This window comes from Brachyistius frenatus, unplaced genomic scaffold, assembly GCF_029030835.1.
Source record: "Brachyistius frenatus isolate BFR_SWC_R1_liver_20210118 unplaced genomic scaffold, ASM2903083v1 Contig_176, whole genome shotgun sequence".
NCBI lineage: Eukaryota > Metazoa > Chordata > Actinopteri > Embiotocidae > Brachyistius > Brachyistius frenatus.
In genome coordinates this window covers 314,577-327,500 of record NW_027210775.1, presented here as the reverse complement: position 1 = coordinate 327,500, position 12,924 = coordinate 314,577, and the positions used below count along the sequence as shown (strand labels likewise).

General features: G+C 42.2%; 2 protein-coding genes and 1 long non-coding RNA gene across 3 annotated transcripts in view; 2 read left to right on the top strand and 1 right to left on the bottom strand.

Annotated features, from left to right (window-relative positions):
- Positions 1-5,804, bottom strand: part of alg1 (ALG1 chitobiosyldiphosphodolichol beta-mannosyltransferase) — a 6,293-nt gene extending 489 nt beyond the window's left edge. The window contains exons 1-13 of the mRNA XM_069717522.1: positions 5,480-5,804; positions 4,814-4,891; positions 4,618-4,721; positions 4,022-4,170; positions 3,847-3,936; positions 3,235-3,348; positions 2,811-2,926; positions 2,463-2,501; positions 2,316-2,375; positions 1,895-2,005; positions 1,316-1,430; positions 839-914; positions 1-101 (exon numbers count right to left, since the gene is read on the bottom strand). The exon at positions 1-101 is cut by the window's left edge and continues 489 nt beyond it. Of these exons, the coding sequence (XP_069573623.1) occupies positions 1-101; positions 839-914; positions 1,316-1,430; positions 1,895-2,005; positions 2,316-2,375; positions 2,463-2,501; positions 2,811-2,926; positions 3,235-3,348; positions 3,847-3,936; positions 4,022-4,170; positions 4,618-4,721; positions 4,814-4,891; positions 5,480-5,771 (1,445 nt within the window). The 5' untranslated portion in view covers positions 5,772-5,804. The remainder of the gene's footprint in view (positions 102-838; positions 915-1,315; positions 1,431-1,894; positions 2,006-2,315; positions 2,376-2,462; positions 2,502-2,810; positions 2,927-3,234; positions 3,349-3,846; positions 3,937-4,021; positions 4,171-4,617; positions 4,722-4,813; positions 4,892-5,479) is intronic.
- LOC138632176 (uncharacterized) lies at positions 1,510-3,263 on the top strand. Its single transcript, XR_011311795.1, has 3 exons — positions 1,510-1,867; positions 2,260-2,943; positions 3,186-3,263. It is a non-coding gene; the product is annotated as an uncharacterized lncRNA (long non-coding RNA).
- Positions 5,805-6,987: 1,183 nt separating the features above from the next.
- On the top strand, positions 6,988-12,917 carry cunh16orf89 (chromosome unknown C16orf89 homolog). Its single transcript, XM_069717499.1, has 8 exons — positions 6,988-7,248; positions 8,760-8,912; positions 9,447-9,597; positions 9,843-9,960; positions 10,161-10,323; positions 10,879-10,983; positions 11,064-11,153; positions 11,990-12,917. Exons 1-8 carry the CDS (start codon positions 7,071-7,073, stop codon positions 12,091-12,093), a joined length of 1,062 nt encoding a protein of 353 aa, XP_069573600.1. The 5' UTR covers positions 6,988-7,070; the 3' UTR covers positions 12,094-12,917.
- Positions 12,918-12,924: the final 7 nt, after the last annotated feature.

Below are 12,924 nucleotides of genomic sequence, written 5' to 3'. Positions count from 1 at the left end.
TGGTCCCAGTTGTCGTTCCAGCGCTGCCCCCTGCTGGTGCGGAGGTTCCTCCTGAACGCAGCCAGTCTGCCGTCCGACCGGGGAAACTCTGACAGGAGAGACTGGAAACAAAACAGGACATCGACGTTAGTGTTTCAAAAAGAAGTTCAAACAGAGAAGGTTCATAAAAGGTCTTAAAACACAGACAGCAAATAAAAACGGATGACGTGATATCTCCATCACCCCCTAGTGGCTGGTTGCAGCATAGATCGCAAACAGTTTCGACAGCTAGCCGTTTTTAAATCAATCAGCTTTCACGCCAGTCCAGATGTTGGCAACTGGTCTACGTTAAATTTAAGGGGTGTGGCCTCACATTTGGGCGGGGCAGTAGGCGGGACCTCACGGTGGGTGTGGTAACTGGTCAAAATACTTTGCAAAACACACTTTAATAATTTAGTTTTTAAGTATTTAAAAAAAAAAAACAATAAAAAAAAACCTCTCATCTGCCGACATGTAGATTTACCTGATAACTTTAAATAAAAGCTTTAATAAGTACTCAACTTCCCTTCCAAAATATGTGATAATAATCAAGCTAATTCAGCCATATTCATTAAAACAAAACAATAAATAAAATACAATAAAACATAACAAAAACAATGGACGACATTTACACTCAGATCATTTAATTATGAATCCATTATTCAACATGTTTTATTTTAGCCGTTAGTAGAAGACGTTATCAACATGTTGGACTAAAAGTTAACTCATTTCAGATCAGACTGTTGGCAGAAATGATGTTTCATATCATGAAAGATGTATTTTTGGTTTTCAGAACAACGTTTCCAGGCGTCCGTCTCACCTTCAGCTGCTCGGCGAGCTCGGCCGAGTCTCTGAAGATCAAACCGTTCTCCTCGTGTTTCACCAGCTCGTGTAAACTGAGGAGAAAAAAAACAACACAAGTTTATTCGACTTTATTATAGAAACAGAAAGAAACCGTTAACGGCAGCGTGATAGTTGAAAGTCCCGATTGAGAGTATTTGGACTCTAGAGTTTCAGCACAATTTTCTCAAAATTCCCTTTTTAAATCATTTCCCTTCATTTTGTTCCATTTAAGAAATATTTTCATCAGTTTTTTGTTTTAAACAGATTTTTTTTTTTCTTCGTTAAAAGTTCTTAAATTCAAAGAATTACACATTTGACTGTCAGATATAATCGACTTGAAAAACTGTGGACTTTTCCTTTAATGAAACACCGCAGATTGAGTCTCCATCAGCCGTGTAGAGACGTCAGCTGTTTGTTATTTGTTTGGTTTTTTGTTTGTTTGTTTGTGTCTCACCAGCTGAAGTGGACGGCACAGACGGGCAGGCAGCAGCCGAACATGTCCACCACCTTCATGGGCAGATCGAGACCGCTGGACGACATGTGGAGACAAACGCCGAGGTCTGCAGAGCCTGAAGGAAACAAACAAACAAACAAACAAGCTGTGAGAATGTTTAACTTGTTGCGTCTCGATATTTTGCACATTTGAATGTATTAAAGTTACATTTAACACTGAAAGATGCATTTTGTTTTGTCATGATGGTATTTAGTTGTTTTGTAAAGTTGTATTATTATTGTTTGTCTTGTTGCAAAGGTATCAAAGTTTACTCACTAATTCTTTATTTTACATTTTATTTTTCCAGATGATTTCCTGTAAACGTTCCTCAAACATTAGCTGATAATTAACGCTTTGAAACCTTCCGATCTTTGAGTCTTTCGTCCTTCATCACCTGGTTTGTTGTTTTATTGGAAGCCGACGGAGTGTAAATAAAGAAGGAGGAAACCTGAGTCGCCGTGTTTCACCGACACATACTTTGTCTCCACTTGTTGTCGCCTCCGTCCTCCTTCAGTGAGTTAAATAAAGTTGAATAAATACCTAATAAGACGGGGTAGTCCTCCGCCTCCAGCCAGGGGGTGCAGATCTTCACGTGCTGCAGACGCAGAGAGTCGATCAGCTTCCTGTAGTGTTCCTTCTGAGGACCTTTACCTGCACACACACACACACACACACACACACACACACACACACACACACACACACACACACACACACACACACACAGAGAGAAGTAAACCTCAAACTATTAGTAATAAAATACAGTAATAATCATTCTTTTTTTTTTAAACATATCTGATGATGTTTTACGTCACATTTGTGCACAAATACAGAAACTTAATGTTTCACAAACTTTAAATCACAACGATTTGTTTCCTCTGATTTGTTTTTTTTGTTGTTTTTAGTGAATCTGGATGAAGTAACGTGCAGTTTGAATGCAAGCATGTGGACGATCGATCACCTGTGATGACGCAGAGCAGAGACGGTAACGAAGCTCCGGCTTCAACGAAGCCTTCGTACTCTGGAGAACAAACAGGAGAACAACTTTCATTTTTATTCATCTATTTATTTACTTTAAATGTATTTTCAGAGGGGAAACATGTCGCACCTTGTAGAGCCGTCAGCAGGATGGAGAAGTCTTCGTCCTCTAAGGAGAGAAGATGAAAACAGCTGGATTAAAAACAGCTGGATTAAAAACAGCTACTTCCTTCATTTCTTACACTGCGGCATGAACAGCTTTTTAATTTCAACGTGTTGCTTCTCTATTCTGTCTTTAATGTTTCATGTAAAATATAAAAATGAACTTGTCCTGCTCAGCAGTAAATATTCTATAAATCCTGCCAGTAAATAAACTTGTATTATTTTGTGCGTCGGAGCAGCAACAAACACGCTGGAAGTTGTATCCTAACTTTCTATATTTTGCTGAGTTTATGGGAGCGACGTCACTTCCTCTCACCGGTCCAGCTGGTGCTGCTGAGCAGCAGCGCCGGTCGCTCCGCCCTCAGCGCCACCGAGCCGTCGGCCGGGTCGCGAGCGGAGAAGACGCTCGTCTCCGCCTCCGGATCCCCAGAACTGAAGACACGAGACAGGTCAGTGAAGGCAGCACGAGCACTTCAGGGGTCCGATTTGGTTTAATTCAGCCATAAAAAAAAATCCCCCCAAAAAATCAACGTGAGCACTTTTATATTCAAAAACAAAAAAAAGACTCAAAACATGAACACGACCTGGGAAAAATAAATAAATACAAAATGCTCACGAAACCGAATGAAATAGTTGAATATTGTGACTACAGAAATAAAAATGTTGAAACGGACGTTATTTCTTTTTACAGGACGGTCGGTGACTTTCACAGATCGAATGGTTTCATGTTTCAGACTCACCCTCCATGTTGGAACTGAGGATGAGTCTCTCCCAGCCTCACGAAGAGTTCGTGCCGCAGCGTCAGCGGCGTTTCTCCGAAGACGGCGGCGGGACGGTCGTACAGAGTCGTCGCCCTGCGGAGGTCAAAGCGGCGTCGGCGTTCATTCGGTTGTTTTCACGCTGCTTCAATCGGCCGTTAAACCGTCTCCGCAGGATTCAACTCTCTTTTTACAGCCAAAGAGCGGAGAAGAAAAACTACATAGGGAAACACAGGTGTTGCCACGGCAACCTAACTGACCGACTGACCCCGAAGACCTCATTGGCATTTTAAAAAACTGCCATCAGAGGGCGCTAAAGAGCAGTCGGGCTTTCACTGTTCCATATTAACGCGATATACCGCTTTAACTTTTTTTTTATCTGCTTTGTTTTGTTTTGTGTCTTTTCTTCCTGAACTTTATTCAAACACGTCACGAGTCACTTCCTGCTGTATTCTGATTGGCCGGTTTCTAAGTCGTGGTTCTTAACTGTAAGATTTTGGGTGCTAAAGTGTCTGAATTTCTCCGCGGGACGTCTTTGGCCGGCAAAAAAATATAAAGACAAACAACGCAGTGAAAGTGAAAAGAAAATCCTACTTGATGCCCCAGTTGTTCTGCAGGTCATTCCTCATCGCCTCGGTAACGCACAGGTTGTGGGCGGCCAGAGGTCCGAAGAAGTGTTCGTACCTGGGAGACGGGAATAAAAACAGCCGAGTTGATCAGTTCCATCGGTCCCGAGCGATCAAGCCATCGTTAACGGATCTGAACCGACCACTTGGCCAGCCGGACGACGGGGTGCGTCGCGCCGAGGCTCAGCGCCATGACGGTGTAGCCGTAGTTGTGCCAGTCGATGACGAATCTGCTGCCGCGCAGGACGCACACCAGCCAGGCCACGGCGATCCCGGGCAGCCCAGGAGGATTCTGGGAAAAAAACAGACGTTAACTGAGGGACCAGCTGAGAGCGACAAACTATGAAAGCAGCTTCATACAGAGGTGGTAATTTAATTTAAGGGAAGGCGTGAGGACAAAAGTAGTTGGAGGATGTGCTTTTATTTTGAAGGGCACGTTACGATACTTCGGAAAACAAGTCAGCAGAAATGGCAAAATGTGGAAAACGCTGGTGATTCGTTCGGGTCGTTTTGGGGTTCAGCAGAAGAAACATTTCTGTCTTTTAATTTGAAAAAAAAAATACAAACTATTATCAGTCTTTCATTGGTTGAAATTTTGTGACGCCTTCTCACCTGTTTCCTTCTGAATTTAAAACAAATAAAAGCTTCATTGAGAAAAATAATAACTTACTCTAATGTTGTGATGGAAAAAACAACAACAACAACCTCTGAATCCCAAATAATGACGACGTAACAAAACCTGCATGAGGATGTGAGACTGGAGCTCCGTGGTCAGCAGCACACGGAGGAGCTGCAGCGACTGGACCGCCACCTTCGTCACGTACGTCACGACTCGGGGTCCCGCTGGAGGACAAGAGCATGCGTGAACGAGGACGTCATCATCGGTACGTCCGAGGAGTTTGTTTTTATTTTTGTTAAATCGCAGATTCAGTTACCTCGAACACCTTTCACCTCCGTAACGGGCAGGATGTGGATGTTCTCCTCACTCAGCACGTCTTGATGAGGTTTAGAGTCTGAAACACATCCAGAGGAAACATTTTATGGACTTTTATTTTGAAGGCCTCTTCATTTTTTTGTGTGTGTTATGATCAAATGAATTTATTTTATTGTTTGGTTGTAGTTATTTAGCATCTTTCAGCATCTCGGTGGAGCTTCTGTTTTAAGTCTAATTTAGTTTACTAGTAATTCTTTATTTCTTTGTAGTTATTTGGCATCTTTTTCTCATCATTTTGAGCGTAACTGAGATCATATTTTATATATTTGTGTTTCTGCATTTCTTTGTGGGCATTTTAAGTATTTTTTTTGTCAGTTTGCATCATCTTTGTGTTGGTTTGAGCATCTTAATGCTTATTTCATCAACTTTTCAACAATAACAGTTTATTCAGTTCAAACAGTTTCAATGTTCCAACAAACGTCTCAAAGTCCATTATTTGTATATTTTGATCCATAATCTCAGTAACTTCTCTTCCTTCCACTTTATACACTTTAATTGAACTTTATATGAAGTTGAATTGATCACGTTGAGATCCACTGACGGCAGCAGGTGATGCGTTCAGGGGCTGACCGATGTGACGCAAACACGTTACTAAATGACGTCTCACCTAAAAACCCGACGACCGTGACCCGGTATCCGTGTCTGCTGAGGGACAAGGCGTGATACTGCATCCGGGGACTGCGACCGATGTCCCCCAACACCAGCACGCACACCCGCCGGTCGGTCCCGCCGTCCCGTCGCCGCAGCCGCCGCCAGCAGAGCAGCAGCAGCCCGGCGACGGCAGCCAGAGACGCAACCGGACACGTTAGGTCCGAGTCGGTCCAGTAATCCGCCGCTAAAAGCGCTGAAACGGGCCCCAAAACGGACAGGAAAGCCGTGCAGGTGCACAGCGTCGCCATGTTTGTTTGAGATTTGTGATGACGCGGCTCCGTGAAAGGGGCGGGGCTTCGGATTTAAAGGGCCCCAGACTTTAACGCCTCGTTTATGGGCAAAGCGAGAAATCCTCAAAATACACAATCAAATAAAAGAGATTTCCTTTCAATTATTTCATGGATTATATCCATCTAGTAACTATTTGCGGGACCATTTAATTCAGTTTTTTCCTCTATTTATAAACATTTTGTTGACACACGCTTTCACAGCCATGTTAATTAAAAACCTTAAAAATTAAGAACAGCCTTTTTATCCCTGTAAACTTATTTATTTTTTCGTATGACTTCAGACTTTTTAAAAGTTACAACACTGTAGTTAAAGACGAAACAAATTATAAATAATCAACGAGTCAGTGGAAAACATGAAGAAGTCCACACATCTGATCTGATAATTGACAACTAATTTATATGAATAGACAGTTTTGGTCAGATTAAACTTTACACTATATGCAGTACACTATACGTTGCAGGAAATAACATTCAGTACATTTCTTTCATTTAAATTTGTATATTTAAAACAGGGGTCATTGAAATAATTTAAATTAATGATTTCATCCCTTAAAAATAGACAACAGCGGAAAAATGAAGTGGATAAAGAGAATTTCTCTTTTCTAAAGCTTCATTTTCAAATCGCTAATCTTATATTGAAATATTTTTAAGCTGTTTCACTTATTGATGCAATTGTTCAATTTCCCATTTAAATATCATTTTTCTGTCAACGATGTAATTTTCTGTGTATTTCTTTATTGACTAGGTTATCTACTTTGATTCATGAATTCATTTGTGAAAATATTTTATTAATCCACTTTTATTGTCCAATTAAGTCACTTAATATGAACTATTTTCTCAACATCTTTGGTCTTCCGTACTTTGCAACTGCTCTGCCACAAACGGATTTATTAGTAAGTATTTTTTTTTAATTGTGTTCAATTCTATTTTAAAAGCAGCAAGACAATAAATAAATTGGGCTCAAAGTGCATCATTTTAAATCTTTAAAAACTTTGAGGAAAAGTTCATGTCTTGATGTGAGGTTTGAGGGGATGCTGCTGTGTACAAATGTGCAAATTATCCTTCTCAAAAAAAAAATCTAAATAAAATATATTTGACTATATTTCGTAGTGTTAGTCCCGCTGACGTCACGGCCGTTCCCTCCCCCCGTCCTCCTCACTTTCCTCCCCCTGTTCAAGGAGAGGCAGGCCGTCCTCTCGGCTCCTCTTACATCTGTCTGCCCCGGAGCCCGCAGACCGGGATAGTCCGAGCGGGATCATGCGGGCAGCGAGGCTCCAGCTGGCCGCGGCGCTGGCTCTGTTTGCCGCAGTGTGCGGGTCGCAGGCGGAGGTGATCGATGACGTCCTGAGCAGCCTCTCCCGCGGGGCGTCCTTCCTGGAGCAGCAGCACGAGCACATCAACCTGGACGGGGTGGTGGGGTTCGTCATGCTGCAGGGTAGGTCAGCAGCTCCTCTCTGGAAACAGCTGCAGGGAAAAACATCTGGAAAATATCTGCATGTTTTTTTGTGGTTTTTTTTTTTTTTTTTGGGGGGGGGGGGGGTTCTGTTTGTTTTTGTTGCTTCAGAATTTACTGAAGGAAAAGCAGATCTGAAAGTAATGAAGTGGATTTATTTACTCGTTTCTGGGCGACAAATTACTTTGTGAAATTTTATTTAAATGAAGGTTTTACATACAAATATAAAACATAATATACAAATAGAAACAAATAAATAACAATAAGGCTTAACTAATTAATAGTAAAACAAAATATTGTTGACAGAAAAGATGTATACTGAAGTTTTAATTTATTAAAACCTGGTTTTAAGCCTAAAAACAAAAAGGGAAACAAACTTTTTTTAGTTTGCAAACTACACTTGTCCCGTGAACTTTCTTTCAAGAAGTTATTTGGTTCCAACAAACAATAAATCAGTGACTTATAACAGAAATGTCAGCTGTTAATACACCAAGTGTTGAGAGTTTTAAACAAGGCAGGTAAACTTTTATTAGGTAGCTTGTTATAATTTGCACTAAACGTGTTTCCAACTAAGTTAAAGGCGTATTCTAGAGAGAGTTTTAAGATGTAATAGTGTTGGAAAAATTACTTAAGAGGTTTGGTTCAAAATCAAACACATCGGACATTTATTCTTACAAGAAGGAGCAACTACATGCACCCTCAAAGAGACGTGTCCAGGAAAGAAGGGCCTTCCCTCCTCCATAGGTCAGCTTTTATACAGTGGGACAAACAGTAGACCGTCACCCCCGTTCCCTTTGTACCTGCTTTTGTATGATAACACAGAGTTGGTTGTAGGTCACAAGATCATCGTCAATTAGATTCGGAAAGAATCACTTGCAAAGAAGACAGAAAACAAAGGAAACTTTTCGGGGCCTGAGACTTTCCGGAGCCACAATGCAAACGAGAGGAAGAAACAAATCTTTCCTTTCCATCAAATAGTCTTAATAACCACAGACTGTATATAAAAGTGGACGTAGCTTCTGGGTCTGAGAAGTGAAGCAGATGTGGAAATGCCTTAAACTGCGATACCACTTAGGACCACTAGGGGCTGGCTTGTTTCCTGAGTGGGTTTATCTCCTTCCCACTCGTCAACAATCACTTCAGTCAACATGTTCTTTTTTATTTTTCTTGTAGCTGCTAACGAAAGCAAACATGCAGCAAAAGCGCTTCGGCTCACAAAACGACGACGTATGTGGGAGAGGGAGCTCTTCGTTACCATGCCAACAGGAAGAAGCATGCTGCCCCCAGTATTTTCATCAGTTTGTTGTTTAAACAGTTAAAAAAAACTTGAAGTTTTGTCTTGAAAACCTGTGAACTTGTAAATAAAAGCTCACAAACTGCTGGGAGTAAAATCATGCGGCTGGATTTTGTCTGATCGGCACAAAGGACTGAACCCTGATTTTACCGACGGACTGACTGGTTGTGTTTTGTGTCGTTTTGTTTTTGCGTCTCAGCTGAACTGAAGGAAGCGGTTCGGACGTGGCCTCACACCGACCCAGTCAGCTGGGCTCAGAGAACCTCCGCCGTCGCTCTCGTCAAACGTCTCGACCAAAACCTCGACAAGGCCGTCGCCGCCCTGAAACAGAACGACCCCAAATACTACAGAGGTGAGACTTTTTACAGACTTCATTTCCCAGAAAGTAATCTTTGAACTTCGCAAGACCAGAATAAAAAGTACTGGGTTCAGAGTCAACGTCCCTTCTTGAACATTTTGCCGATACCGTAGAAACTTTTGAGACCGACGCTCACAAGAATGGGACAGATGTGAAGTCGCAGTGAGCTTGACCTTTGACCTTTGGCCACCAAAATCTAATACATTTATTGTTGAGTCAAAGTGAACGTTTGTGCCAAATTTGAAGAAATTCCATTTTAACATTCTTGAGGTGTCTCATTCCCAAGAATGGGAGAGATTTGAGGTCACAGTGACCGTGACCTTTGACCTCTGACCACCAAATTCTCATCAGTTCAATCTTGAGTCCAAGTGAACGTTTTAAAAATGTCCCACAAGACGGTCCCTGACATAACACGTTCACGAGAGCAGGACAAATAGACCAGACAGATGTGGGGTCACGGTGACCTTTGACCTCTTACCACTAAAAATCAATGTCCAGTTCTGACTTCCTGCCAATCTGAACCTTCAGAGTTCGAGCCGCTGCTGTCGTGGAGTTTCTGGCTGATTCCTCAGAACTGGTGCTCCACCGACGCGAGCCTGGTGTATCCCTCCACCATGACCACCGAGTGCTACGACGAGCAGCTCAGCGACAAATGTCTGACCTTACTGCTGGGAACCTGGTACGAACACGCACCATCGCTTCTCTTGTTTTTTTACCCTCGGTTTTACCTGTCAGGCTCCGCCTTCACGTGGATGAAGCATGCAGCCGTCAGGATCCTCGGATGATACTCAGGGCTAAAAAAAAAAATAATAATAATAATAATTACACCATGTTCTTTTTCAGGTTGATTTTTAGCTGTTAAGTGAAATAATCAGATTTAGAAACTCGCCTGCGGGAGTCATGTGTGTCTGTCTGTGTGGACAGGAAGATGAACGGGACGCCCTGCATCGTCACCAAGCCCTGCCGGGACACCATGACCCGCTTCGGTTGTCCGCACTACTCCCTGTCCCACCAGCTGCTCTACTTCATGATCGGAAAAATGGTGAGCTGAACGGCCGACGTACGTCCGAGTGTCACCTGCACGCCAACGAATAGACGTCGTCATAAATAGAGAAACGGCAGAGGACCGAGGACGGATCCCTGAGGAACGCCGTCGGTTCATCAAAAGATTTCTGTTCTTTAGCGTGAAGAGAGTGACCTAAACTTCATCAGAGATCCTCATCCGACCGGTTTGTGTTTCAGAGAGGTTGCACCAACCTGCTGAAAGGCGACACGCGAGCGTCCCGAGCCAACATGACGGAGGACAACTACCAGAAGATCTTCTGCTCCAACATGATGAAGACCAACCAGGACATCATCAGAGACGGACTGACCGAGCAGACGGTCGACATCTTCATTGAGAACAGTGAGCGAGAAGGGAATGTATTTCTGTATCATAAATAAGCAAAAAAAAAAATCCTCGAACTGAATATTAAAAAACTCAAATATTTGTTGTCGTCGTTAAAACAACAAAACAAAAACAAAAAAAGTTTTCACCCAAAAACAGCAACAAAAATGATGCCTTGTCTCCACCTATATTAATCGTTTTAATTTCTATATTTAAAAAAAAACAAAAAACAGTTTCCTTCTGCTTGGTTATTTATTTATTTTTTATGTTGATTATTAATGTTTCTAAAAAATGATGAAAACCTGGTAAAACCTTGTGGGTTCTACAGAAATGTACTTATTAGCACGGTTGTCGTTGACGATTTACTTGATTTCAATTCAGATTTCTGCCTTAAACTTTCTTTTTATGAGACACTGAAGTTCATTTCTTAGAAGATTCATGGAATAAAAAAAAACCTGCAGAGAGAATAAAAAAAGCCGACTTCAAAGGTTAAATTCAGAAGCTGTACTGTAACTGTTCGGAGAAATGATTTTGTTCCTGACCGACTCGACCTCCTCTCCTCTCTGTCCGCAGTCCTCATTTGTGGATTGGCTGGTTTCTCTGACTTCCACAAAGCTGATTGGCTGCAGCACATCCTCCGGCTGCAGGACGAGGAAGTGGGCTGCTTCGGGAGAGACAGTGAGTATCAGTCGCGTTAAATTATTTAAAACCATCCAGATTTTAACGGGGAGTTTATCCTCTGCTGCTTGTGTCCTCAGGAAGCATCATGTCTCAGATCATCGGAGACGAGCTGCTGGAGCAGCTGCAGCCTCACAGGAGAGTGAAGAGGAGGGAGAAGATTCTTCCAGGTCACTTTGTGCTTTTCTCTGCTGAGAATCAGAATCGGCCCTTTTTTTGTTTCCAGCTTCATATTGTAGGTTTTACTGAAACTGTGACCGCGACGCTCCCACAGATTTTACACGTGAAGTTCAGCTTGCTCAGTTTTATTCACCTGTAAAAATACTGCAGCCGTACGTAACCGTGACGACGACCAGGAAGACTTTCAGAACCATAGACTGTTTATATGAAAGTGCACGAAGCTTCCGGGTCTAAAAAAAAAATAAGAAAAATGCGGAAGTGCCTTAAAGTGCGATACCACCGAGGGACACCAGGGGCTGGCTCTAAAAAACATCTGTCCCCAACAGACTTTTATTTATCTTAAATAATTCCAGCATCATTACGTCCTGAAAATATTTTATTCTTGAGGGGCGCATCTTTTTGATTGACAGGCCTGTGGTGCAGTCAAGTTTCTGCCACAGGTAGACGGGTCGTAGCATTGTCAGCCAATCACATCAGTCAGATCCACTGCCAGCTCTGCCCCAGCTCGTCCAAATACTAGCAAGATGGCGACGGCTGAAATACCAAACTGGAGGTTTAAGGAGTGCAGTTCATAAACCAACAGGTGACATCAAAAGGTTGCAGAGTTGCATTATGGGAAATGTAGGATCTAAGGTTTTTTTTTAGCTTTTGGAGTTTAATTGCTCCTTTTTAAAAATTTGTCAACAGGATGGCATGTTAAAAATGACAGAAAATACAAGTTGATGTATTTGATCATTTGTTTTTCAGTTCTTCTAAACTTTTTCCTCAGTTTCCCTCCACACAACTTTTCTTACTTCCTGTGTTTCCGTCGTCTCTTGTCCGACAGATGGCTGTTCCAGTCACATGACGGCGGTGGCGGTTGGCGCTCTGGGAGGATACCTGAACTACTACCTGGCGGAGCAGGACATCACGAAGAGGCCGCTCTCCTGAAGCGCCTCCTCGCTCACCGAGCGGGGCGTCCGACACGAGCGAAACATCGCAGGTCCGTCAGGTAGAGACGTTTCTCTCAGACTGAAACAACACGCAGCTTTATGAACGTAGTCGTGAGATGGTGTACATCTATAATTACGTGCTAGGATGTGGCCGTTTGGCACAAAAATGGAAATGAAAGAATTGTTTTTTTTCTACTTACGATTTTTTTTAGGACGTTGATGTTGATTACGGAGTTCCTCAAGGAAGTATTGTAGGTCCTCTTCTGTTTTCATCATATACGCCCCCTCAGGGCAACATTGTTAATCATCATTATGTATGTATGTATGTATATTGTGAGCCTTTAGGAATTGGATGCTCCACTCTGAAGGGAAACGACCAGATATTCACAACTGAAGGTAAATCTGATCTTCCTGTTCGGCTCCACTTCGTCTCCAGATGGCTCTGTTGTCTCCAAACACAGGCTATCTTATCTTATCCAGGTATCCATAGCGACAGCGGTAAAAAAAACTCCACAAATTTCATCAAATATATATATATTTTTTTTATCTTTCTCCAAATGAAACATTTTTGATCGTAACAATCCCAGAAAAAACGTTTTAAGAAAAATAACACGATCAGCTGTTTTTCTGAAGACGCAGGAAGCTTCAGATTTGTTTCCAAAAATAACTGTCTTTTATTTTTTGTTTTCCACAAACATTTACAAAGAGCAGGAAGATTAAGGCGACTGTCCCCACCGACCAAAGAGGCTCTGCATGAACTATGAATGTACGTTGACGAGTTGTTTTCATGTGAATTTATCAGAATAAAGACGACTAACGACATAAAGTC

Excerpts from the sequence above, each read along its gene's own strand:
- cunh16orf89 (XM_069717499.1), top strand. The coding sequence starts at position 7,071 with ATGCGGGCAGCGAGGCTCCAGCTGGCCGCGGCGCTGGCTCTGTTTGCC. Across the intron at positions 8,913-9,446 it reads CGACCCCAAATACTACAGAG|AGTTCGAGCCGCTGCTGTCG; the intron begins GTGAGACTTTTT and ends CTGAACCTTCAG. Across the intron at positions 10,324-10,878 it reads CGACATCTTCATTGAGAACA|TCCTCATTTGTGGATTGGCT; the intron begins GTGAGCGAGAAG and ends CTCTGTCCGCAG.